General features: G+C 46.5%; 1 protein-coding gene and 1 pseudogene across 2 annotated transcripts; one reads left to right on the forward strand and one right to left on the reverse strand.

Annotated features, from left to right (window-relative positions):
* Nucleotides 1-5,240: 5,240 nt before the first annotated feature.
* Sfxn2 (sideroflexin 2) lies at nucleotides 5,241-26,021 on the reverse strand. Of its 2 annotated transcripts, none has more exons than XM_042689216.1 (13): nucleotides 25,946-26,021; nucleotides 23,853-23,929; nucleotides 18,965-19,150; nucleotides 18,416-18,586; nucleotides 17,431-17,529; nucleotides 15,461-15,536; nucleotides 15,125-15,210; nucleotides 12,001-12,061; nucleotides 10,660-10,726; nucleotides 9,320-9,369; nucleotides 8,975-9,024; nucleotides 7,701-7,748; nucleotides 5,241-5,375 (listed from the first exon to the last, which is right to left on the reverse strand). In XM_042689216.1, the coding sequence occupies exons 3-13, from the start codon at nucleotides 19,123-19,125 to the stop codon at nucleotides 5,276-5,278; spliced, it is 969 nt and encodes a 322-aa protein (XP_042545150.1). In that variant the 5' UTR covers nucleotides 19,126-19,150; nucleotides 23,853-23,929; nucleotides 25,946-26,021; the 3' UTR covers nucleotides 5,241-5,275. The 2 variants fall into 2 exon arrangements, with proteins under 2 accessions (XP_042545150.1, XP_042545151.1); XM_042689217.1 differs by having other exon boundaries at nucleotides 18,965-19,175.
* Nucleotides 6,501-6,639, forward strand: LOC122116074 (annotated as a pseudogene).
* Nucleotides 26,022-26,161: the final 140 nt, after the last annotated feature.

Consider the following 26,161-nt stretch of genomic DNA (forward strand, 5'->3'; position numbering starts at 1 on the left):
TTTGCTTTTGAGACAGTCTTGCAATTAATGCCCAAATTGGCCCCAAACTCCTTTCAAACAATCCTCCATTTCTGCCTCCCAAGTAGCTGGAACTATAAGGACATACCACTATACCTGGCTTTGCCTCTTTTGCTCCTGCTTTCCAAGTACTTTTGACAACCTCTGGTTTTTAGAAATTCATTGATCCCACAAATCAAGATCCTTAGGAGAGAAGATGGGTACTAGGCAAGGACCAAGTTATTTCATGGCACAGTAGCTCTCAATTCTAGCCTCAAGAAGCTGTAAGAATTGGATGTAAGGTGCTGGGAAGGTGGCTCAGTGGTAAAGTGCTTGTCTCGTATGTATGAGGCCCTGGGTTTGATTCAGAAAAAGCTGGAAGTGGTGCTGTGGCTCAAGTGGTAGAGTGCTAGCCGTGAGCTGAAAAGCTAAGGGACAGCACCCAGGCCCAGAGTTCAAGCCCCATGACCAGCAAAAAATAATAATTGGATATAAGCCATTTATTGGTGGCTCAAGCAATCCTAGATATTCAGGAAGCTGAGACATAAGGATCATAGTTTGAAGCCAGCCTGAGCAAAAAAGTGCATGACTCTTTGTTGTTTGGTCATGGGGCTTGAACTCAGGGCCTGGACACTGTCCCTGAACTTTTGTGCTCCAGGATAGCCCACTACCACTTTGAACCACAGCTCCATTTCCAGTTTTCTGGTAGTTAATTGGAGAGAAGAGTCTCACTGACTTTTTTAAATGGGTTGGCTACAAACTGTGATCCTCAGATCTCAGCCTCGGAGACTCCCAGATCTCAGCCTCCTGAATACCTAAATTATAGGCATGAGCTACCAGCACCCAGCATGAGACTCCTTATTTCCAATTAATCACCAAAAAGCTGAAAGTGGAGCAGTGGCTCAAGTGGCAGAGTATAACCCATGAGCAAAAAAAGCTAAGGAACAGTTCCAGTACCAGCATACAAACACATACACACACACACACACACACACACACACACATTCATGTAAAAGCCTAGGCAGCATTAGGAAACACCAATTCTATCTGGAAAATACAGCAGCATCCTTTTCTCCTGAGAGCTACTGAATAAGACGATCACAAAACCTTACCACAGCAATCCCTTCTAGTTACCCTCACTGCCTTTCATCGATGGGAGCCAACTAAAAGAAGGCAGAGACGCTACAAAGCAGCTGAGATGCAGTATGGAGAAACGCTTTTCTTTCTCTTTTTTCCTTTTGGTCAGTGGTGGGTCTGAACTCTGGGCCTGGGCGCTGTCCCTCAGCTCTTGAGCTCAAGGCTAATACTCTACTATTTGAGTCACAGCGCCACTTCCAGCTTTTTCTGCTTATGTGGTGCTGAGGAATCGAACCCAGGGCCTCATGCATGCAAGGCAAGCACTCTACCACGGAGTCATCTTCTCAGCCCCTTTTTAATTTTGCAGTCCTGGGGCTTGGGCACTGTTCCTGAGCTTCTTTTGCTCAGGGCTAGCACTCTATCACTTGAGCCACAGTACCACTTCTGGTATTTTCTGTGTATGTGGCACAGAGGAATTGAACCCAGGGTCTCATGCATGCTAGGCAAGCACTCTACCACTGAGCTACATTCCCAGCCAAGGAGAAACACTTTTTAAAGTGCTCCAGGCACAAGGCTCTGGCTTCCACCCCAGGCACTTCAAATACACACAAATAAAAGTGTTCCCCACCTCCAACACACACTGAAGCCACCACATACTCTATAAACTTTTCCAAAAGACTGATTGTCTATGAAGAGAAGATGCATGCCAGGCTCCAGGAGCTGAAAAACAAAGGGAAAGGCTGCCAGATCTTGAAAGAGTATCAGTGAGGAACTGTTCCTGAGCTCCAGCTAGCTTTGGTAATGTTTCTCTTTTCCTATTTATCTGCAAAATGGAAGCCAGTTCTCCCATCCTAAGGAAGCCAGATTAGAAAGACTTCTACTCAGACACTAGCTAGAATCAAATTGCTCAGAGACATTGAAAACATATTAAGTGCAAGAAGTCAGACACATAAAGCCCCATAGTGCATGATTATGTTTATACAAAATGTCTAGTAGACAGGGCTGGCATGTGATACACACCTATAATACCAGCACTTGGAGGCCACTGGAGTTCCAAACCGGCCTAGGCTACATAGTGAGATTTTTGCTACAAAAAGAGTACATTTTATGGTTGGTGAGTAATATTTTATTTTTGTGGTACTGGGGTTGAGTTCAGGGCCTCATGCTTGCTATTTAGGCATTCTTCTTTTTCTGCCAGTCCTGGGGCTTGAACTCAGGATGTGGGCACTGTCCCTGAGCTTCTTTGTGCTCAAGGCTAGCACTCTACCCCTTGAACCAAAGCACTACTTATGTGGTACTGAGGAATCAAACCCTGGGTTCAATTTACATGATACTGAGGAATCGAACCTATTTTGCATGCTAAGGCAAGCACTCTACCACTAAGCCACATTCCCAGCACTAGGCTTTCTACCTCTTGAGTTACTCTACCAGCCCTTTTCATTTTAATAGTTTCTCTTTGCCTAGTACAGTTTGGACTTTGATCCTCCTATTTGTACTTCCCTGAGTTGTTGAGTGATAGGCACCAGTCTTAGTGTCTAGCCATTGGTTGAGATGAAGTCTCTCAAAACTTTTTTTTCCTGAGCTAGCCTTGAACCTAGATCCCCTAATCTCCTCCTCCAAAATAGCTTTGGATTGCAAGTGTGAGCCACCATGCTTTGCTTTTTTTTTTTTATTTTCAGTGTGGAAAATCAAATTGCAGCCAGGACTTTAGTATCAGTAACGAGGCCTCTAGTATGTATGCCTCTAGTTTGGAGGACCCACAGAATTGGCATCACCAGTAAATTGTGCAAAATGGATTCTCATGTTCTCAGGCTCTGCCTGACCTACAGAACTGGAACTTCTGGGAATGTCTTCAGTGTTTTCACAAGCTTGTCATGCCTGCTCTTAAGAGCCTAAAACCACTGCTCCTGGGCAGACTTTCTGTATAAAGAGCCAGACGGTAAATATTCTAGGCTTCATATGCCATGTGTATAGATATTATCATTTATTCTTATTTTGCTTTTTCATAACCTTCAGAGATAGAAAACCATTCTCAGTTCCCATGTGTGCAAAACTGGCATCAAGTGGTTTTGGCCCTTTGCATCATGATTCACCAACTCCAACCTGAGGGCCACACAGCTCCCATTCTGGAAGATTTCTGGAGCCTCATAGACAGGGATTCTTCTGCTTGGATTAGGGGAATGAACAACTGCCTCCAGGCATCAGACAGGTCCTGTTACCCTTAAGAGTTGAGATATCCTATGCCATGTCAAGGCTACAGTATGACCAGATCCCGCTTTGCAGCCAGCATGTCTAACTTAGTTTGCCGACTGTTTTTCATGCTCTTTCAAGTCATTTATTCAGTTCATTGGAATAATTTTGAACAGTATAAGCAAATATTATCAGAGAAAACTCATACACAGAGAGGCCACAACAGCCCCCATCAGAGAAGGGAATAAGTGGTGTTTTCCCAGCACACTCTTAGGGCTCTTTGGTGCTAGTTGAGTTTCTTAGAGGTGTCCAGGGGAAACTTCCCTTTCCTATCAATCCAGTCTTTCTTTGGCATTTAACTCTGTGGGCTGAGGAAAGGAGGTAGCCTTGAAATCATACTCATTAGGATGTGTGTAGGATGTGTGGCTTATATCTGCATATATCCTCTTTACTCATGGTTAGGGGACTTAGCTTTTAAAACAGATAAGAGACAATGAGGGAAGAGACTTATACCATTATAAAGGTCTTGATGGGCACCAGTGGTGCATACCTGTAATCTTAGCTACTCAGGAGGCTGAGACATGAGGATTGCAGTTCAAAGTCCGCCCAGGCAGAAGTCTGTGAGCCTCTTATCTCCAATTAATCTCCAGGAAAGCCAGAAGTAGAGCTGTGGCTCAAGTGATAGAGTGCTAGCCTTGAGCAAAAGAATCTAAGGGACAGAGCCCAGGCCCTGAGTACAAGCACCAGGACTAACACAAGAGAGAAGGAAGGAAGGAAGGAAGGAAGGAAGGAAGGAAGGAAGGAAGGAAGGAAGGAAGGAAGGAAGGAAGGAAGGAAGGAAGGAAGGAAGGAAGGAAGGAAGGAAGGAAGGAAGGAAGGAAGGAAGGAAGGAAGGAAGGAAGGAAGGAAGGAAGGAAGGAAGGAAGGAAGGAAGGAAGGAAGGAAGGAAGGAAGGAAGGAAGGAAGGAAGGAAGGAAGGAAGGAAGGAAGGAAGGAAGGAATCCATCTATCCTGTTAGGCACCAGTGGCTCATGTCTATAATCCTAGCTACTCAGGAGGATGAAATCTGAGAATCACAGTTGGAAACCAGTCCTGGCAGAAAAGTCCATGAGATTCTTATCTCCAATTAATCACTAAAAAGCTAGAAGTAGGACTGTGGCTCAGGTAGTAGAGCACCAGCCTTGAGCAAAAAAGCTAAGGGACAGTGCTTAGGCCCCAGTACTGGGCCCTAGTACGCGCACGCGCACACACACACACACAAAAACACAAACACAAATAACTCCTAGGTGTCTGATAAACTTGGGTCCAGCAGCACTCCCAAGGAGGATTCCCAGGCAGGGCACGATGGGGAGGAAAATGGGAAAGGGCAGATATGAGTCCCAAAGTGCCACAGACTGCTTTCTCCCTCATATTCCTAAGTCAGGAATTGGTAATGGTTCTAGTGTTTGGGAGGACACACAATATCTTTTTTCCAATCCTAGCTGGATTCCTTTAGGAATCCTAAAGGCTTTCTAACTTTTCCAGATAATTTACTTGAAATCATCAACTTCCTAAGGCCTACGTTCTGGTTACCAGGGTAAAGAGCAAGCAAATGGAAAACTTGGGTCTTTTTTTTTTTTTTTTCTTGTCGGTCATGGGGCTTGAACTCTGGGCTTGGGTGCTGTCCTTGAGCTCTTTAGCTCAAAGCTAGCACTCTACCACTTAAGCCACAGCACCACCACTTCCAGCCTTTTCTATGTGGTGATAAGGAATCAAACCCAGGGCCTCATGCATGTGAAGCAAGCATTCCACTTTCCCAGCCCTCTTTTTCATTTTTATCCCCTAGAATCCAATCAGCCAGGTACTTGGGCAGAGACATAAGGCATCACTCTACCTGCTCACCTCTTACCCTCCAATCAAGCCTGGATGCCATGCCTTGCTGGCAAAGAGAAATGGGCACATCTGTGCATAGCAACTACGAGGGAGGTGGTGAATGCGAGTCTATACACTGGTTCTTGTTGGGGTGTGATATTTAAAGACCCTTATTGAAGTAGACATAAGATACATGCTCTTTACACTTGGCCTTGATGGTATCTTGGAGCTCTGGTTCCAGATATGAAACTGGCAATTCACTGAAAAGAGAATAGAAGAGAGTTATGAATAAATATGCCACCCAAGACAAGCAGCAAAATACCCTTAGAAAAATGTAAGTCCAGTGCCCCTCTTGAGGAAGCTCCTCCTGATTTTCCTAGCAAGGATTATTTATTTACTTATTTAGCCAGTCCTAGGGCTAGAACTCTGGGCTTGGGCACTGTTCCTAAACTCCTTTTTGCTCAAGGCTAGTGCTCTACTACTTGAGCCACAGTATCATTTCCAAGTTTTCCTGTGATTATTTGGAAGTAAGAGTCTCATGGACTTTCCTGCTTGGGCTGGTCACAAACTGCAATATCCGTATCTCAGTCTCCCGAGTAGCTAGGATGACAGGCATGAGCCATCAGTGCCAGATCAACCAGGGTTATTTTAGGCCTCTGTATGCCACATGTTGCTCTGTATGTTGCTTTTACTTCTACTTTGTTCTCTCCAGAGTAAAGTTTTTGTTTTAAACTGTGATATTCTCTACAAGATTACAATACAGTCTTCAGGACACAGGGGTATCTAGCAGATCTCCCTGAGGCATACAGAACTAGAGTACTGGCCTCCGGGTGCTTACCACAGGCTGTGTTCTTTTTTTTTTACTTTAGAGAAAAAAAAGGACAGTTTATTTTCAAGCAAGTAACTATATGCACTATAATTTAACTTAGCCTCATAATTAACTGCAGCATATTTACTTCATTAATTCCATAATAAACTTAAGTCAACTTTACCAATAAGCATTTTCCTTCAGATAATAATTTCCAAGTTTTCTCAACAATTTATTAATAATATATCTGAAAAGCTGACATTGCAGTAAATAGTGGAGACATTATTTGAAAAGCTTAAATTCCAGTTGGTATGGTACCAAAGTTTAGCTTCAAAATTCACAGTACTGCCAGGAAGTGGGTGGCTTCTGAGGCTGGAGAGAAGGGGAGTGGAGTTTTTCCTTGTTTTCTCTTCCAGGGATGAGCCCAGGACATCACAGACTGTGGCGCCTGCACTAAGCTAGAGGGCTAGAGGGGACTGTACCAACACTTCAAAACGCTGTACTTTTTACTGAAGCTGAGACTTTAAATACATCTGTTATACATATTTACAAATATAAGAGGATGTGAACAGATACACACTTTCTAACAGAACATGACCGCAATAAGGCTGTGTTCTTATATTGACTGTATAGAAAAAGGAGGCAGAGTAAACCTACCCCATATACACCTCAGCCCAAGCCTGTACCTAGTCTGTTTAATGAATGGGGAGACAAGGGAAAAAAAAAAAAAGAACTAGAGTACTAGCTGGGTGCTGGTAGCTCATGCCTGTAATTCTAGCTATTCAGGAGGCAGAGAGCTGAGAATCGAGGCCCAAAGCCAGCCCAGGCAGGAAAGTCTATGAGACTCCTATCTCCAATTAACCATCAAAAAGCTGCAAATGGGGGCTGGGAAGGTGGCTCAGTGGTAGAGTGCTTGCCTTGCATGCCTGAGGCCCTGGGTTCGATTCCTCAGCACCACATAAGCAAAAAGAAGAAAGCCGGAAGTGGTGCTGTGGCTCAAGTGGTAGAGCGCTAGCCTTGAGCTGAAGAGCTGAGGGACAGTGCCCAGGCCCAGAGTTCAGGCCCCACGACTGGACCCTCCCCCCCCCCCCAAAAAAAAACAAAAAATAAAACAAAACAAAAAAAAAGCTGCAAATGGAGCTATGGCTTAAGTAGTAAAGCACCAGCCTTGAACAAAAAAGCTAAAGAGGACAGAGCCCAGGCCCTGAGTTCAAGTCCCAGTATTGGCACAAAACAACACCAACACTAGAGTACTGAGGAAAGGAGTGTAATACCTTCTCAGTATGTAGTGAAGCTATGCTGGTCTCCTGGAGTCGGTCACTCCCTGCTACCACTGTCACATGCCTCCCTTCCTCTTCCCACCATCCCTTCTTCCTGCCTCCCTTCTAGAACATCAAAGGAAGTAGAAAAGTCCCAGTCAGAGTAGAGGTCCAAACATGAGCCAGAGTAAGTACCTCATTCAATTTGAAACACCAGATCAAGCCAGGAAGGATGTTCCTAACAACCTAGCCAGCAGAACAGGAAGTCCTTTGCTCCTCACCATGTCTCAAAGGCTGCACGGGGAGCGACTGCACCCCTCCTGGCTTCTCCAGCCCCTTGAAGATCTGGCTGGTTTGCCATTTACATGGGGCTAAGAGCCCAGAGCTCAAGCTGATGAGCACTTGTCCTTGGAAACCGTTCCTTCCTATCCCATCCCTTTCCCCCTTGAACAGCAGGTAGACTGGGAAAGCAGTAGAGGTCATTCAACAAAACTAAGTGAGCAGCCAACAGCCAATACCATTCCTGTGGGAAGAGGCCACATGCCACAGGCACCATGAAAAGGAGGCTGGAAGAAAAGAGAAACCAAAAGGTTGGTAGACATCTCCTGGTAGCCCCGCCCACACTCCATCTCAGAGCCCCCAGAGGAGAGGGAGGTATCCTCCCCCCCCTCCCCCACCCCCATCTGCCTTCTCAGCCACAGTGCTCTCCCACACCATTCTCTGTCCTCTGTCTTCTGATGTGAGGATAAAACCACTGTCCTTCCATCCCTCATCCCAGCCCTCACCCCACCCCCATGTTCAAAGAAATGACCACATAATGACATGACTGGAGAGCTTGAACTGTGAACCTGAAGCCACGAGCACCCACACATGTAGGGGGAGTTGTTATCATTAGTCCTCACATGGCAAAGCATGATTAATGCTAAGACACATGGTAAGCTCTTAAGAATGCTGTCATAAGCCAGGCGAGGTGGCTCACGCCTGAAATCCTAGCTACTCAGGAGGCTGAGATACCAGAATCACAGTTCAAAGCCAGCCCCGGCAGGAAAGTCTGTGGGACTTTTATCTCCAATTAACCACCAGAAAACCAGAAGTGGTGCTGTGGCTCAAGTGGTAGAGCGCTAGCCTTGAGCCAAAGAGCTGAAGGATGGCGCCTAGGCCCAGAGTTCAGGCCCCATAATCAACAAAATAAATAAATAAATAAATAATAATGCTGTCATGGGACTGGAAAGGTGGCTCAGAGGTAGATTGCTTGCCTCACATGCACGAGGCCCTGGGTTCCATTCCTCAGCACTACATAAGCAGAAAAAGCCAGAAGTGGCTCTGTGGCTCAAGTGGTAGAGTGCTCATCTTCAGCTGAAGAGCTCAATGATGGCACCCAGGCTCAGAGTTTAAGCCCCATGACAAAAAAAATAAACAAACAAACAAAAAAGAATGCTGTCATGATATAACCAGGAACAAATTATAGGCTTACAGCTATAATCTTGGCTACTCAAGATGATGGTAATATGAGGATCATGGTTCAAAGCCAGCCTAGGCAGGAAAGTCTTATCTCCAATTAACCTCCAAAAAGCCAGAATTGGAGCTGTAGCTCAAGTAGTAGAGCATCAGCCTTGAGTGAAAAAAACAGGACAGTGTGCAGGCCAAGTTCAAAGCTCCAGTACTGACACAAAAGAAATTTTAAATAAAGTCTGGCAAAGGAGCACATGCTCTTTGATACCCACCATGCTCCCTGGCAAGTCTTAGTACCCTAGCCACCAAAGAACCCAAACTACCAAAACTCCATACTCACAAGCACCCAGACAGCATGACTTGCAACGGGGCATGCAGCACCCTGACTTTCTGTACAAAAACAAATAAAAGAGAGGCCTATATGAGACATGGATATCACAAAGTGTTCCCCATGCCTTCCCTGCCAGGGATCAAGCAGGTAGAAGGCACCAGAGGCCCTGAAAGAGAGAAGGGAATGGTCTTGGCTAATGCCAGGAAACTGGCTCTGATGTCTAAGTCAGTGGCCAGTGGGGAGTAGGGCAGGCTCTATTTGAATGATATGATAAGGTGGCGATGAGAGTCAGAATCCCTAGCACAACATGGCTAGGGACTACAGACAAGGCAAATGCAAGAGAACCCTTCTTACCTTCATGTAATGCAGTTTCTCCAGCCTTTCCATGATAACTGGAAGCAAGACTGGAAGAAAGCAGGGGAAGAGCTGAGGGGGGCTAGAAGAACTTCATCCCCCCGCCTTGTACAGTCCAATCAGGAACTGAGTTCAGACTCCTTCCTTCCTTAGAAGCTCTAGATAATTGTTGCCATTAAGGAAAAGGATGGAGATGATATAGGCATGGTCACCTCTCTCCCCCAAGTCCTAGAAAAAAGGTATTTTCCAAACTTTTCAACATGTAGCTGGATGCTGGTGGCCTACACTTATAATCCTAGCTACTCAAGAGGCTGAGATCTGAGGATCAAAGTTGGAAGACAACCTGGACAAATACTATTTTTTTTTTTCCAATCCTGGTGCTTGAACTCAGGGCTTGGGCACTGTCCCTGAGCATTTTTTTGCTCAAGGTTAGCACTCTACCACTTGAGCCACAGCACCACTTCTGGCTTTTTGTGTTTATGTGATACTGAGGAATTGAACCCAGGGCCTCAGGCATGCTAGGCAAGCATTCTACCACTAAGCCACATTCCTAGCCTGACAAATACTCTTATCTCCAATTAACCACTTAAAAAAAAAAGCCACACTATGTTGAAAACAAACCTTACAACTTCGGGGGTGGGGGATGAGTTACGGGGTGGGGCGGGGGGCGGGGGAAGAGAAGGGATGGTGGGGGAAAAACAAAGAAGGGGGTAACAATGCTTGATAGGAAATGTACTCATTACCTTACTCATGTAACTGTAACCCCTCTGTACACTATCTTTACAATAAAAAATATATATTAAAAAAAAAAAAGCCAGAAGTGGAAGTATGGCTCAAATGGTAGAGTGCTGGCCTTGAGTGAAAAAAGCCAAGGGCAGCACATGGCCTTGAGTTCAAGTCCCATTACTGGAACAAAGGAAAACAAAATTTCTCAAATGTGCAAATGTACATAATTATATTACAAAGATCCATGCCACTAAGACCAAAGTGTCTCTCTGAAAATTAAAAACTATTTGAAGGCTCATGCAAATAAATGTTGTGTCCTATTCTGTAATGGACCGTGCTGGAAGCAAATCAAGGTAGGAGATTTCTTTTCCCTATTACTGTCTCCCCAGTAGCCTGCACTGGCCAGCATTGATTATCAGGTAGATGAAAATAACTCCCCCTAGCCTCTCTGGAGAAATGAGGTTATAGGAACTCGTATGGGCTTCCAGCCTCACACAAAGCAGTTTGAGTAGCACTACGGTGGAAGCAGACATCCCACCTCCCACCTGTAACTGAGTATGTCTGAGGCACATGGGTTCCAGGGTCTTCAGGATAGGGGGTGTTCCCCATCTTACTCATGCCAGGAGCCGCCATGGTGATCCGAGAAATAACCACTTGGGTGATGCCTATGGCTGCAGCTCTCTGAGGGCAGAAAAGATTAAAAGATAAGTAGTCAGGAATGATCTGTCCAGTACACATGGGCTATACTGTGGGGCTAGGTCATGGCCCAGGCTGACCTGGCTGTAGCACTAGAAGTGGTATAAGGACTCTCCAATGAAAGTTATTCATCAAAACAAGGGGAAGAGGGGCTGGGAAGGTGGCTCAGTGGTAGAATGCTTGCCTTGCATGCATGAGGCCCTGGGTTCGATTCCTCAGCACCACATAAGCAAAAAGGAAAAAAAAAGCCAGAAGTGGTGCTGTGGCTCAAGTGGTAGAGCTCTAGCCTGGAGCTGAAGAGCTGAGGACAGCGCCCAGGCCCAGAGTTCAGGCCCCACGACTGGACCTACCCCCCGTCCAAAAAATTTATTCTCACATAAGCAGAAAAAGCCGGAAGTAGTGCTGTGGCTCAAGTGGTAGAGGACTAGCCTTGAGCTCAAGAGCTGAGGGACAGCACTCAGGCCCAGAGTTCAGGCCCTACTACTGACAAAAAAAAAAAGGAGGGGGGGGGGAAGCAATAGAGAGAGCTGTTCTGAGCAAAATATAACATTTTCTTTTCTTTTTTTCTTTTTTTGCCAGTCCTGGGGCTTGAACTCAGTGGTGGGCACTATACCTGAGCTTCTTTTTGTTCAAGGCTAGTGTTCTACTACTTGAGGCACAGGGCCATTTCTGGCTTTTTCTGTTGACGTGGTACTGAAGAATTGAATCCAGGGCTTTGTGCTTGTTAAGCAAGCACTCTACCACTAAGCCACATTCCCAGCCCACATATGCACTTCTGAAATACCAAGATGAAACCCTTGGTGCAATTAATACACACCGGCTTTTTAAAAAAGATGAACGATAGAAAAGCAAAAATTGGTGGGAGGTGGGGAGATACCACTGGAAGGATTAAGAGAGTGAGCAAGGATGAACAGGGTCCAAGTAGTTTGTTTGCATGTGTGGAAGAGAACAATAAAACCTGATAAAATTGTCTTAACAAGTGGGGAGGGGGAAAGGGAAGAGTGAGAGAGGGGGTGAGGTTGATTTGGATGCATCCTACAGATGTACTGAAGATGAGTCTCATGGAATGAAACCACCCCTCATACAACTGATTTTATGCTAAAAAAAAAAAAAAACAAACAGGATGATGTAGGGAAAATGTTATAGGAAATGAGGACCAACTCAGGACCAAACCTTCTCAACTCTATAATGATGACCAAGTCTGCTGTGATCACTAAGGAGTTCAGGGAAAGAATTCTCTCCTGAGGGCCTCAGCTTACCTGAGAAGGGCCAAGCTCATTCTGATTCTTGTCTTTCACGCAGACACCTTGGATGAGTTCCCTAAACATAAACAGCAATTGTTCAGAGCTGGCCAGGCATGTGACAAACCAGAGGACCAAGGACACTCAAGTTCTAGAAAGCCTCCTCCTGCTTTTGGCCCTTCACTTCCTTCCTGTACTGCAGATACCATTCAGTATCTCAGAATAATCAAGGGCAGTAGCTAAGAGAGCCAGCACTAGACTCCTACTGCCTAGCTGACTCCTGAAACTGCAGAACACAGTCCTTAATCCTGCAAAAGCCTCAGTTCACTACATCTGCAAAATGAGGATGATCCTAGACACTCACTTCATGGAACTAAGTGAGGATTAAATGAGAATATCTGCCAGCCAGATATTAACTAAGATAATGGTAGCAACAATAGCTAATGCATACACAGCCTGTTACATTCTAGGTGCTACTATAACATTATAACCTCAAAGCAGGGAGGCAAATCTGTACTCATTAGTCAAGAAACAAAAACTGACTATCAGGAGAAAAAAAGGCCAGGTACCAGTGGCTCATACCTGTAATCCTAGCTACTCAAGCGGGTGAGATCTAAGGATTGCAGTTTGAAGCCAGCCCAGGCAGGAAAGTCCATGAGACTCATCTCCAATAAACTGCTCAGAAAAAGTCAGAAATGGCACTGTGGCTCAAGTTCTAGAGCATTAGCCTTGAGAAAAAGAAGCTCACGGATGACACCCAGGTCATGTTCATGTGCCAGGGCTAGCAAAGAAAAAGAAAGAGGGCTGGAAATATGGTTCAGTGGTAGAGTGCTTGTCTTGCGTGCATGAGGCCCTGGGTTTGATTCCTCAGTACCACATAAGCAGAAAAAGCCAGAAGTGGTGCTGTGGCTCAAGTGGCAGAGCGCCAGCCTTGAGCTGAAGAGCTGAGGGACAGCGCCTAGGCCCAGAGTTTAGGCCCCACAACCGACCAAAAAAAAAAGAAAAGAAAAGAAAAAGAAAGAAAAAAAGAGTTGGGGGCTAGTGGTTTATCCCTTTAATCCTAGCTACTCAAAAGCCTGAGATCTGAGGATTGTAGTTCGAAGCCAGTAAGGGCAGGAAAATCCAAGAAACTCTTATCTCCAATAAACCACCTCAAAACCAGAAATAGAGCTGTGGCTCAAAGTAGTAGAACCCTAGCCTTGAGCAGAAGAGCTCAGGGACAGTGCCCAGGGCTTGAGTTTTACCCCCACAACTGACAAAAAAAAAAAAAAAGAAAAGAAAAGAAAAACTAGGGGCTGGGAATGTGGTTTAGTATTAGAGTGTTTGCATAGCAAGCATGAAGCCCTGGGTTCAATTCCTCAGCACTACATAAACAGAAACAGCCAGAAGTGGTGTTATGGTTGAAATGGTAGAATGCTAGCCTTGAGCCAAAAAAGTCCAGGGACAGTGCCCAGGCCCTGAGTTCAAGCCCTAGGACTGGCAAAAAGAGAGAGAGACAGACAGACAGAGAGACAGAGAGAGAGAAAAAAAGAAAAAAGAAAAGAAAAGAAAAACTAGGGGGGGCTGGGAAGGTGGCTCAGTGGTAGAGTGCTTGCCTTGCATGCCTGAGGCCCTGGGTTCAATTCCTCAGCACCACATAAGAAAAAAGCCGGAAGTGTCGCTGTGGCTCAAGTGGTAGAGCGCTAGCCTTGAGCTGAAGAGCTGAGGGACAGCGCCTAGGCCCAAAGTTCAGATCCCACAACCAGACCCCGCCCCCCCCCCCAAAAAAAAAAAAAGAAAAACTAGGCTGGGAGTCAGCAGTTCAAAGCTAGCCAGAAGACTTATCTCTAATTAACCACCAGAAAGCCAAAAGTAGAGCTGTAGCTAAAGTGGTAGAGTACTGGCCTTTAGAAGAAGGAAAAAAAGCCAGGCACCAGTGGCTCACGCCTGTAATCCTAGCTACTCAGGAGGCTGAGATCTGAGGATCACGATTCAAAGCCAGCCTGGGCAAGAAAGTCCATGAAACTCTTATCTCCAATAAAGTACCAGAAAAATGGAAGTGGCGCTGTAGCTCAAGTGGTAGAGTGCTAGCCTTGAGCTGAAGAGCTGAGAGACAGTGCTCAGGCCCAGAGTTCAAGCCCCATGACCGACAAAAAAAAAAAAAAGGAAAAAAACCCACAAAACTCAGACAGTACCCAGGTCCTATGTTCTAGGACTAGCACAAAAAGAAAAAAAAAAAAAAGCCAAGCACCAGTGGCTCACACCTGTAATACATGTAATACTAGCTATTCAAAAAATAGATTGGAAGTGGAGCTGTGGCTCAAGTGGTAGAGCGCTAGCCTTGAGTTGATGAGCTGAGGGACAGCCCCAGGCCCAGAGTTCAAGACTCACGACTGACAAAAAAAAAAAAAAAATGAGAATTGCAATTCAAAGGCTGCCCGGGCAGGAAAAATCTATGAAACTTTCTCCAATCAACTATCAGAAAACCAGAAGTGGTGCTATAGCTAAAAGTAGTATAGTGCTAGCCTTGAGCAAAAGAACTCAGAGATAGCACCTAAGCCCACAGTTCAAGTCCAACAACCAACAAAAAAACAAACAAAAACTGGGCCATGGGTGTAGCTTAATGGAATAGCACTTGCCTGGAACGTGAGTTTGATCCCCAGTACCAGGAAAGAAATGAACACTGTAAGAGCTAATGAGTTTCTCTCTTACTTTTCCTCTAAAAGCTTGGTGTTACAGTGCCTGGAAAACTTGTCTACTCTTCTGGCTTTGCTCAAAGCTTCCTGGTTCTATTCTATCGTCAGGCATGGAGCTCTGCTACACTGCATTCAGTAAGTTATTCCCAGGGCTTTGGAAGTAGGCAGAGCTCACAACCCAAACACCCTTTCAGTTGAAAGGACAAAATCTAGCCTAAAACCTGATAGATCCACACTTGCTCCCCAACTCCCACCATGTGGAAAAAATCCCTTATCCACTCAACACACTGAGTAACCCTAAGTTACCCACCACTCCTGGGCCCAATACCAGAGATCTCTTCAGAGATCCTTCAGAGATCAGCACAAACCCCACCAGCTCAGCCCTTGAAAACTGACTACTACCTTGGTTTCCTGCCCTGACCAGCAAGGCCTGTGGTGTGGAGGGAGGAAAGGGAACCCGTACTCACTGCTGTCGCATCATTGGGATATTGACACAGTTAGCTGCAGCCACAGCAGCAAAGGGCACCCAGCGGCCCACCAAGGGTGGAGCTCTCTGTTGAGGGCAGGAACAATGGGAGTTGTTCAAACTCGTGACAAGATGAAAATACAGAGGGATTAAGGATTATAAAGAAAGACAATGAAACTCTGCTACTGCTATAACTCCAGACATCCAATCTGGGAAACTAAGATTCCTGCCAAGGTCTAAGAAGGACCAATCCGAAAGCCAGCCATGCTATTTTCCCTGGGACTTGGCTGCCCCCTGGTGGTCACCTGAACAATGCATGACCTTCTCCCAATCTTACCTTTGTCCACATGTTCATGCTCACAGCAGTGACCAAGGCAGTAGTGGTGGCTGTGAAGTAGGAGAGGGCCATCTGCCTAGTGGAGGAGAGAGAAAGCAAGGTGGATAAAAGCACAGATGTTGGGTGTGGACACCCATATGTCTAAGGCAAGGCCTTCACTTCGGTATTTTATGATTTTTTTTGGGGGGGGGATTGCTGTTTTAGGGCTTGAACTCAGGACTTGGGTGTCATCCCTGAGCTTTTTTGGTTCAAAGCTAGTACTCTACGACTTGAGTCACAGTGCCACTTCCTGCTTTTTCTGTTTATGTGGTACTGAGGAATGGAACCCCGACTTCATGCATGCACTCTACCACTAAGCCACATTCCCAGCCTTCTTTCTGTATTTTAAACACATCAAGTTCTTTCCAGCCTTAGAAACTCTACCTGCTGTGGTTGCCTGTGGTTTCTTGTATGGCTGACTCTTTACCCTTCAGCTGACATGTCACCTCTACAGGTAGGAATACCTCCCTGGACACCCCTCTGCACCCCTTTGCTACTCATTGTCTTCTCAACCCACCATGTAGATGTCCTTAATGGCAGTAACCCCAATCCAAGACTACTGTCTTTGTCTTTTTTTTTTGGGGGGGGGGTGTCTGGTCATGGGGCCTGAACTCTGGGCAGGGCTAGCACTCTACCACTTGAGCCACAGCGCCACTTCTGGCTTTTTTCTTTTTGCTTATGTGGTGCTGAGGAATCGAACCCAGGGCCTCATGCATGCAAGGCAAACGTTCTACCACTGAGCCACCTTGCCAGCCCCCCCCCCTTTTTTTTTAAGACAGGGTCTTACTATGCCCAGCCAGGCCTTCAACTTGAAATTCTCCTGCCTCAGCCTCAAAGAGCTGGGATTACAATATAATGTAACCTCAGCAGGGTACCAGTGGCTCACACCTATAATTCTAGAAACTCAGTAGGCTGAGATCTGAGGATCATGGTTTGAAGCTAGCCTGGGCAGAAAAGTCCCTGTGAGACTCTTTTTTCTTTTTCTTTTTTGGCAGTCGTGGGGCTTGAACTCTGGGCTTGAGCACTGTCCCTGCGCTCTTCAGCTCAAGGCGAGTGCTCTACTGATTGAGCCACAGTACTACTTCCCGTTTTCTAGTGGTTTATTGGAGATGAGTCTCATGGACTTTCCTGCCCAGGCTGGCTTTGCACAACGATCCTCAGATCTCAGCCTCCTGAGTAGCTAGGATTACAGGCGTAAGCCATTGGTGCCCAGCTCCTGTGAGACTCTTATCTCCAATTAACCACTAAAAAACCAGAAGTGGCACTGTGACTCAAAGTGGTAGAGTACTAGACATGAACACAAAGAGGCTCAGGGACAGTGTCTAGGCTCTGAGTTCAAGCCACACAACCAAAAACAATAACAACGAAAAAGGCCTTATACTCCACCAGAACAGGAACAACAATGCCTTAATTCATCAGGGCATCTCCAGTTCCTATAATCTTATCCAGCAAATACTACACACACGAGAAATTTGTTAGATGAAAGACTGAATATATTTTAAAATGGTCCAGATAGAAAACATTCCCAGTCAGCCCAAGAAAATATTTCCAAACTCTTGGGCTAGGATTGTGGCTTAGTGGTAGAGTGCTTGACTAGCATGCATGAAGCCCTGGGTTCAAAAAAAGCAGGAGTGGCACTGTGGTTCAAGTGGTAGAGTGCTAGCCTTGAGCAAAAGAAGCTCAGGGATAGTGCCCTGGCCCTGAGTTCAAGCCCCAGAACCGGGGGAGGGGGGTGAGGGGAAGGGGGGAGGATCTGTTTGGAGATAGGGTCTCAAAGAAAATATTTCCTAACTCTAGAAAAAAGTGACTTGGTCACTTACCCAGTGTGGACCCCACCTAGGGAGGCGCAACAACCCAGGAGCTCTTTGGCAAGGCTGCTGCTGGGGGAACATGGGAAGGCAGGAGCACAGTCTAGCGTCCAGGCCTCTCACCTGACTGATGTGGCCAAAGCTGCATTCCTGTTGGTGTAGTTGACCAAGGCATTGAAGGACTGGTTCACCCACTGCCAGAAGACCACCGCCGGCATGGTCCTACCAGAGACCAGGAGGGGCAGAGGATGGGAGGGTGTCATGGCGTCCACCAGTTACCACATCATCTGCAGTTCTCTAAGCTGTTTCTCATGCTGTTTTATATACCCTGGCTTCTCCATGGGCTAGGCCCTCTGCTTCATCCACCCCCCCCTCCTTCCATGGAGGAGATCACTGCCTCCTTGAAACCTTCCCACCCTTCCTCTGTCCTTCTGAGTCTGCCATTCCACATTCCCTGCTCCCACACCCCAATTTCTTCCCCCAACCTACCACTTACCAGGCTGCACTCTAACTGTTTACTCGGCCTCCTCAACAAAGCTCCTTGAGGAGAGAGACTAAAGTCTTTGTATCCCCAGCACCTGGCCCAAGGCCTGGCTCAATACTGAATAAATGAATGCAAAGGGTAGGAAAAGGCAGAGAGAGGAAAGAGAAGGAGGTGGAGGGAAAAAAAGGAGGGAAAAAAGAAGAGGGAGGAGGGAGGAGGGAGGAAGAAGAAGGGGGAGGAAGGAGGTAGGAGGAGAAAGAGTCACACATCCAGCAGCTACACAGAAAGTTTCTCCCTCCCCAACCATGCCAAGAGAAAGGGTCTAGTTATTTTTTTGTTTGGATTTTACAGTAGGAAAATAAAATTCATTGTGGAATAAGCATTTTTTAAAAGAAGCAGTTTGGATAGTCTATTTGCTAAGCCCAAGAGGAGAGCATGTGTGTTAAAGTCCAGGCACCCATAGAACTTGGACAGGCAACTCAGATCATCATCTATCAAATGAAAATGAAAATACTACCTAGGTGTAGAGTAAATGAGGCAATGCATGGAAAGAGCTTAGCACAGTGTCTGGTACCTCTCATCAAGCTGGCGCTCCGCCCAGCAGACCCAGGCCCCAGGACGCACCGGTAGAATTGGAGCATGCAGCCAGTGACAATCATGCCCCCAGGGACCTGGAAGGACATCCGCCCAATGACGTTCATCTTCTCCCCAGTGTCAGGGTGGAAGGCTGAGTCATACAGCTTTTTGGCATAGAGCAGCTGCTCTACTTCGGTGCCTGGGGGTATGATCCCCATCCTGTCACCCAAGGACAAGAGACAGTTACCACTCAGCCTTAGCTACACTTCCCAGCCACCTTGCTCTCATCTCTCCTTCCTGAGACTGCAGCATATTCTCCTTTTCTTTTTTTGCCAGTCCTGGGCTTGAACTCAAGGCCTGGGCACTGTCCTTTAGCTTCTTTTGCTCAAGTCTAGCACTCTACCACTTGAGCCACAGCACCATGTCCAACTTTTTCTGTTTATGTGGTACTGAGGATCAAACCCAGGGCTTCATGCATGCTAGACAAGCACTCTACCACTAAGACACATTCCCAGCCTGCAGCATATTCTTCACCTGTTTCTCTCTCTCCCAAGAGGCTCCCATGATTAGTACCGCCTCTCCCACCCAACCACTCACCTGCTTTTTTCCACCATGACCTTGGCCCAGTCCAGCTTCTGCTCTGATACTAAGACAGTGCGGGGATCTGTGATGTTAAAGAAGTGCTTCACTCGCCCGAGGAAGGTGCACTGGTCCCAGCGGGGGGCATCGATGTTAAAGCCAGACAAGTCAGCCTCCATCTTGCTTCTACACCAAACTATGGTCCTAAGGGACAGAGGAAGAGCGAGGACTATCCTCCAAATCAAACCTGTCTCCAAGGTTCTGCCAGTTTTCACCAGCTCCTGGCATCTTCTCATTTGGCTGAGGCAACCCTTGTGCAGGGCTATGACTGAGCAATGGGACCCTAACATGCACTTTCTCAGTACCTGCTAGTGGCTAACCCTATGTGTGATCATGCTTTGGAAGACACTAGAAAAAAGGATAAGGCAAACCAGGCACTAGTGGCTCACACCTGTAATCCTAGCTACTCAGGAAGCTGAGATCTGAGGATTGCAATGTGAAGCCAGCCAGGGCAGGAAAGTTCATGAGACTCTTACCTCCAATACTGTAATCAGAATAAGTCAGAAGTGACGCTGTGGCTCAAGTGGTAGAGTACTAGCCTTGATCACAAAGAGGCTCAGGAACAGTGTCCAGGCCTGGAGTTCAAGCCCCAGGATCGGGAAAAAAAAAAAGCAGGGGAGGAGGCAGTACTTGGGGAGCTCAGGGCCTGACTGAGGTCCACACATTAAACTACTTACAATATTACCTGGTGCTTCTGACAGAGAGGTGGGAAACAGCCATTTGGAAATAGGAGACCTCTGTTCTTCTCAAGGCCTGCTTTCAGGGTACTGTGTATCAGAGCCTAACCAGGTTGAAGGCGAGAATCACCAGCCCCTTCTAGCATTTCAGCCTCACCTATAGGCCTGACCTATAGGCCTGAGACTGAGAAGCACCTCTGAAGGCCTGATAGCACCAGCTCACAAAAGACATCCCCTCCCCTGCCTCTCCACTACTTCAGCGGGGCTCCTGTATCCAAACAAAGGGCTGCACCAGAAAGAGTGCAATCCTAGCTGCTCAGGAGGCTAAGAACTGAGGCTTTCCATTTAAAGTCAGCCTGGACAGTAAAGTCCATGAGATTCTAATCTCCAATCTACTAGCTTTCTAAGAAGCAGAATCTTAAAATATGCTAAGCAACTGGTATAGGAGGAATGGTGTTTACAGAGTTCAGAATGAGGATCAGTAGATTACATATAGAGAGAGATAGTCTTTATATTATATATAACATTAGAAAATACATAAAAATTGGGGCTGGGAAGGTGGCTCAGTGGTAGAGTGCTTGCCTTGCATGCCTGAGGCCGTGGGTTCGATTCCTCAGTACCACATAAGCAAAAAGAAAAAAGCCGGAAGTGGCACTGTGGCTCAAGTGGTAGAGCGCTAGCCTTGAGCTGAAGAGCTGAGGGACAGCGCCCAGGCCCATTCAGGCCTCACGACCAGACCCAAAAAAAAAAAAAAAAAGAAAATACATAAAAATTGATTTATCATAAGGAATTGGTCAACTGGCTCACATAATTATGGCAGGTGGCTAAGCAGGGTAAAGGAAAGGAGTAGATCAGAGCCATGAGTTTTAGAACTGTGTGCAAATACTTTAAAGGGTTTCCATTTGGAGATAAAAGTCTCACAGAGTCATCAGCCCAAGTAGGCTTTGTACTGCTATTTTCACATCTCAGCCTCGTGAGTAGCTAGGAGTGAGCCACAGGTGTCCAGTCATCTCCTTTTTGATTAACCTACAAACAACCAATTGTAAGTTTTATTTATATCTGCAAGATCCCTTCTCAGGAGCATGAGAAGAACTAGCAGGTATGTAAATGCTCCCTCATAGCCCACTGTAACCCACAACATACCAGAAAGGAATCCTGAGAGTCTTGCTCAGCCCCTCCAACAGAACCCTTCACCTTGTGAAAGCAAAGTTGCTAACTTCAGCAATAAGATGCTGACAGTACAGAAAAATAGGGCTCAAGCATGAGCCCTATAAGTCTATAATCTTAGCTACTTAGGAGGCTGAGATAGGGGGAGGCCAACCTCCCCCTATTGGAGGCCAACCTAGCCAGGGTTGGGGCAGGGGAATGGAAGAAGGGATTCTCGAGAGTCCATCTCAAGATGGGTATGGCCTCTCATCTCATTCACACAGCAAAGTACAAAAGGAAGGAGCACCAACCCAGATATAGAGCAAGACCCTTTCTCATAAGTGTCTCAAGTAGTAGAACACCGAGCTAGCAAGTACCAAGACATAAGTTTAAACCCCGGTATTCCCCACTCCAGAAAGCATGAGCTGAATGCTGGTGGTTCACTCATGCCTGTAATCCTAGCTACTCAGGAGGCTGAGACCTGAAGATCAGGTCTCAAAGGCAGTTCAAATCCAGCCCAGGCAGGAAAGGCTGTGAGACTTTTATCACCAATTAACCACCAGGAAACTGGAAGTGGAGCTGTGGCTCAAAGTGGTAGAGTACTAACCTTGAGCTAGTGCACCCAGGCCCTGACAAACAAGAACAAAAGAAAAGAAAAGTCAAATTCACAATGGTCAATTTTTAGTTGTTTTTGCTTTTTGTTTTGTTGTAGTAGGAGAGGCTTCAGAGGCTGATATGCCAGTCATGTCTAAGAAGAAGGAATCAAGATAGAAGATGCCCAATGTATAGTAACCACACCTTTTCCTGGCCCTGGTGTTATAATTGGAATAGCCAACTCTAGAGGAGGCAGAAGGAGAAGGCAGGCAGTAAGTGCCCCCTGCCAGAACTCTTCTACCATTCCTGCTTCACTTGGCTTTCTATAGGCTGGGGAGAGGTCAAAGGCATTTTCCTCAATCCCAATTGCACAACAGTGGGAAGGGGAAGAATTCAGGAAAGGAGTCTGGCTGTCTAGTACATCACACAGTACTACTCACCAGAGACAGCAAAATGCTACACCTCCTAACATCACTGCCACACACACATGCACATGGAGACATACATACCTGGCCAACCTTCTCTGCCATCTCCCACTACCCTCAACTCGACATGGCAAACTTCTCTGTCTCTCATCATGGATGTACTTCTACCCCCATGCTGGGGTAATCATCCGCTACATTATGCAAGAATCTTTGCCTTCTAACAGATCAGGCGAGGAACTGCACAGTCCCTGTTTCCTATCAATGATAAGGTCCCCCTCCTTCCGATCTACATTATCTAGCCAGTACATTTCTCCTCAAAGGGTACAGATCCCTGACTCCTTCAGGGCAAACTCAGTCCTTCGCTTATATACTCCCAAAGCACCCTTGTACTCTGTAGCATGCTGAGCTTTCGTAATTGTCACCTTTGTGTCATTTATAGTCATTTGTATAAAATCTGCCTCCCCTGGCACGTTCATGAGTACGTAGCCCTGTCCTTAATGGTCACTGCTGCATCGCTCCTGTGCCCTCTAAACGTACCTCCTGCCTGAAATGTATTCCAAATTATTCTTGGGTTATCTTAGCATCAAAGATGTCCCTTTTTTGGATGTCCAACTTAAGAGTCTGCTTTGGTTACAGAAGAGTAGCCTGGCTTCCTTTCATCAAATTGCAAGCTGCCCATCTTACCTATACCAAGTCATAGGTGGTCTCTAAGTTTTGTCCATGGTTATTCTTCCCACTCCCACATAACCAACCTCTTGTCCTGGTGGTAAAAAAGTGACCACCATATCCAGCATGGTCCCTCTTCTGAAGGATCAGGATTCTACTACTAGGGGCAAGATGGGCGGTAGAAATCAAACAGGTGACAAACATCTTCCACTAGAATTAGAACACATCATGACTCTAATACATTAGGGATTCAAGATCTCAGTTTACGGAAGGCTAGAAGATTCACACTGACTGAGCAGCACAGGAGAGCATTTATGGCAAACATGGCCCTGAAGTAGGCACTTGTGACAGAGATATAAAGGTTAAAACAATATGTCCACAAAGATCCAAGGAAGGCCTTATTCCTTCAAAGTCACAGACTCTAGGTGAGTCTTAAGTCACCAAGTAAAAGCCTCTATTCACTACAAGGAAAATCCCTTGTACAATTAATGTGCAGTAACTTTTTAAAAAAGGTAGAGGGGCTGGGAAGGTGGCTCAGTGGTAGAGTGCTTGCCTTGCATGCATGAGGCCCTGGGTTCGATTCCTCAGCACCACATAAGCAGAAAAAGCCAAAAGTAGTACTTTGGCTTAAGTGTAGATTGTTAGCCTTGAGCCTTGAGCTGAAGGACAGCGCCCAGGCCCAGAGTTCAGGCCACATGACCAACCAGGAAAAAAAAATAAAAAAAAAAACAAACAAAGGGAGAGAAAATAAAGCAGATTACAACTTTCCCTGAAGTAATTAAGTTGATTTTCTCTAGAAATAGTATCAAAGCTCAGAGAACAGGGCTTAGGGGAATAGCTCAGCAGTGGAGTGCTTGCCTAGCAGAGCCCAGATCCTTAGCAACCCCAAAAATAAAAGAGAGAAAGAGAGAGGGGGGAGAGAAAGAGAGAGAAAGAGAAGGAAGGAAAAAAGGAAAGAATAAAAGATAACAGGCTTCCGCTGGGCACCTGTGCCTCATGCCTGTAATCCTAGCTACTCAGGAGGCTGAGATCTGAGGATCATGGTTCAAAGCCAGCCCAGGCAAGAAAGTCCGAGAAACGCTTATCTTCAATAAACCACTCAAAAACCGGAAGTGGCACTGTAGCTCAAGTGGTAGAGCGCTAGCCTTGAGCTGAAAAGCTGAGGGACAGCGCCCAAGCCCAGAGTTCAAGCCCCACAACCGACAAGAAAAAACAAAACAAAACAGGCTTCCAAACCTCTTCTGAGATAGCCCCTTATAAAGGAAGGAAAGGGCTCAAGATTTCCTTGTTTGGAGCCCCAGGTAGAGGACAAAGCAAAGCATCATCTTTGGTACTCACGTCAAAGAATGAGGCAGCCCAAGACTCCAGAAAATCAAAAGACCAGCAAGATGGGGGAGGCTTCAAGTCAAGGTTGCCTAGAGCAAGTTAGGAGAATGAAAGTAATAATTAAACCAGCTGGTAAAGGTCCATGTTTATGGACATTCATCTGACTCCAAGGTAACTGTGATGTTAAACATCACACCACTAGAAAGAGAAATCTGCTATCCCAATTCCACAAAAAGGACCAAAAGTCCAAAGATGGTAGGTTATGGGGGGCTTGCACCTCTTAAGTTTTTTTTGTTTTGGTTTGATTTGGTTTTTGGGTTTTTTGCCAGCTCTGAGCTTGAACTCAGGACCTGGACACTGTCCCTGAGCTTCTTTTGCTCAAGACTAGGACTCTACCACTTCTGGCTTTTTTTTATTTATGTGGTACTGAGGAATCGAACCCAGGGCTTCGTGCATGCTAGGTAAGCACTCTACACTAAGCCACATTCCCAGCTCTGGATAAGATTTTTTTTTTTTTTTTTTTTGCTTATGTGGTGCTGAGGAATCGAACCCAGGGCCTCATGCATGCAAGGCAAGCGCTCTACCACTGAGCCACCTTCCCAGCCCTCTGGATAAGATTTTGAACTGAATTTTCTCTCCAAGGATCTGATGCAGGCATTCAAGTTAGTAGCTGATGTGTTTAGTTGAATGTATAGTTAAAAGACCATTCCGAGAAAATCTTTCTTCATGCCAGCAATCTTCTTCTTTTTAGTGGCCGTGGTGCTACTGGGTTTGAATGCTCCAGTAATCTTAACTAGACTGAAAAGTCTGCTAGGAGAGGATTCAGAAAGATGAGCCCCAAAAGCTATTAAACTATTAACAATACATACTTCCTTTGTGACAGACAATGCTCTATTTATGGCCCACTGGAATAAGCAACAGGAGTGAGTGTGTGTGTGTGTGTGTGTGAGCATGTGCACGCACACACACAGAAGTACACTTTCAGGTGTATCATTTACTCTTGGACTTCATTTAGCTCTCAGAAAAGTTTTGGTTTACATCACAGACATAAAACACTCTGATGGGGGCTGGGAAGGTGGCTCGGTGGTAGAATACTTGCCTCACATGCATGAGGCCCTAGGTTCAATTCCTCAGCACCACATAAGCAGAAAAAAAGCTGGAAGTGGCGCTGTGGCTCAAGTGGTAGAGTGCTATCCTTGAGCTGAAGAGCTGAGGAACAGTGCCCAGGCCGAGTTCAGGTCCCACGACCGACAAAAAAAAAAAACACTCTGAGATGTAGCACCTTCCTCCCCGTTCTAGTACATTCAAATCCTAACCCTATCAACTTGCAATAACCAATTTCTAGGGTTGTGAAAATGGAATGGATCTTGCATGCAAAACTGGTCACTGGGAAAGGTGTCGTTTCCACGACATTGGATTGTCTCCAGTGTCTACAACCTATGCTGGCCCACAAGTAAGGACTAATTCTTGGGGCTGGGAAGGTGGCTCAGTGGTAGAGCGCTTGCCTTGCATGCATGAGGCCCTGGGTTCAATTCCTCAGCACCATAAGCAAAAAGAAAAAAAGCCGGAAGTGGCGCTGTGGCTCAAGTGGTAGAGCGCTAGCCTTGAGCTGAAGAGCTGAGGGACAGTGCCCAGGCCCAGAGTTCAGGCCCCACGACCTGACCCCCCCCCCCCCCCCCCAGAAAAAGACTAATTCTTATGGTCCTCTGCAGGTGAGGGGGATGGGAGCTAACATTTCCGGCCAGATGTAGCTTAACAAAACCAGCCTTTCCCAAACACCTTTCACTCTTGGTGTCTGCTTACCTCAGGGGTCAGGTGGCACTGACCAGTCTGCCTGTAGCCCTCTTCCACAAGCGACCAACCTCCGGCAAGCGGGCATCCCCCATCCTGAACTGTCATAAGGCCCTAACCCCTCCTCCCCAAAGCTTGACAATCGAAGGCAACAGGAGCCAGAGGGGTTCCCAGGCAGTCCTAGCGCCACGTGGCTCCTGCATCCAATGTGCTGCAAAGCTGCCTAGCAAATTCAGGACAGATGTAAACTCCCTAGGGGCATGTGGCCCTTGAAGGCAGGTGTGGCGATGAGCCTCACTCTCCAGGTCCCTTACCTGCTCGGAAGGAGGGACGCTCGGAGTCACTGGCCACCACAGGGCCCACCTCACACGCCTGGCCCGCCAGCCCCGCCTGCCGGGCTGGAGAACCACCCCTCGCCACCCCCACGCCCCTCCTTCCCGGCCAATCACAGCTCGGGAAGCTCCCGCCAGCCGCGTGAGCGCGTTTTCCCCCATTCCCGGGGTCACTAGGAGCCAGCCCCGCCTCCAGCG

The sequence above is a fragment of the Dipodomys spectabilis genome, unplaced genomic scaffold (assembly GCF_019054845.1).
Source record: "Dipodomys spectabilis isolate Male_0828 unplaced genomic scaffold, ASM1905484v1 ptg000125l, whole genome shotgun sequence".
NCBI classification, from domain to species: Eukaryota; Metazoa; Chordata; class Mammalia; order Rodentia; family Heteromyidae; genus Dipodomys; species Dipodomys spectabilis.

Coding starts and splice junctions, on each gene's coding strand:
- Sfxn2 (XM_042689216.1), bottom strand. CDS start 19,125: ATGGAGGCTGACTTGTCTGGCTTTAACATCGATGCCCCCCGCTGGGAC. Junction 17,530..18,415: donor TGCATGCTCCAATTCTACCG/GTGCGTCCTGGG, acceptor GGTCTCTGGTAG/GACCATGCCGGCGGTGGTCT. Junction 15,537..17,430: donor GCTTTGGCCACATCAGTCAG/GTGAGAGGCCTG, acceptor CTCCTCCACTAG/GCAGATGGCCCTCTCCTACT.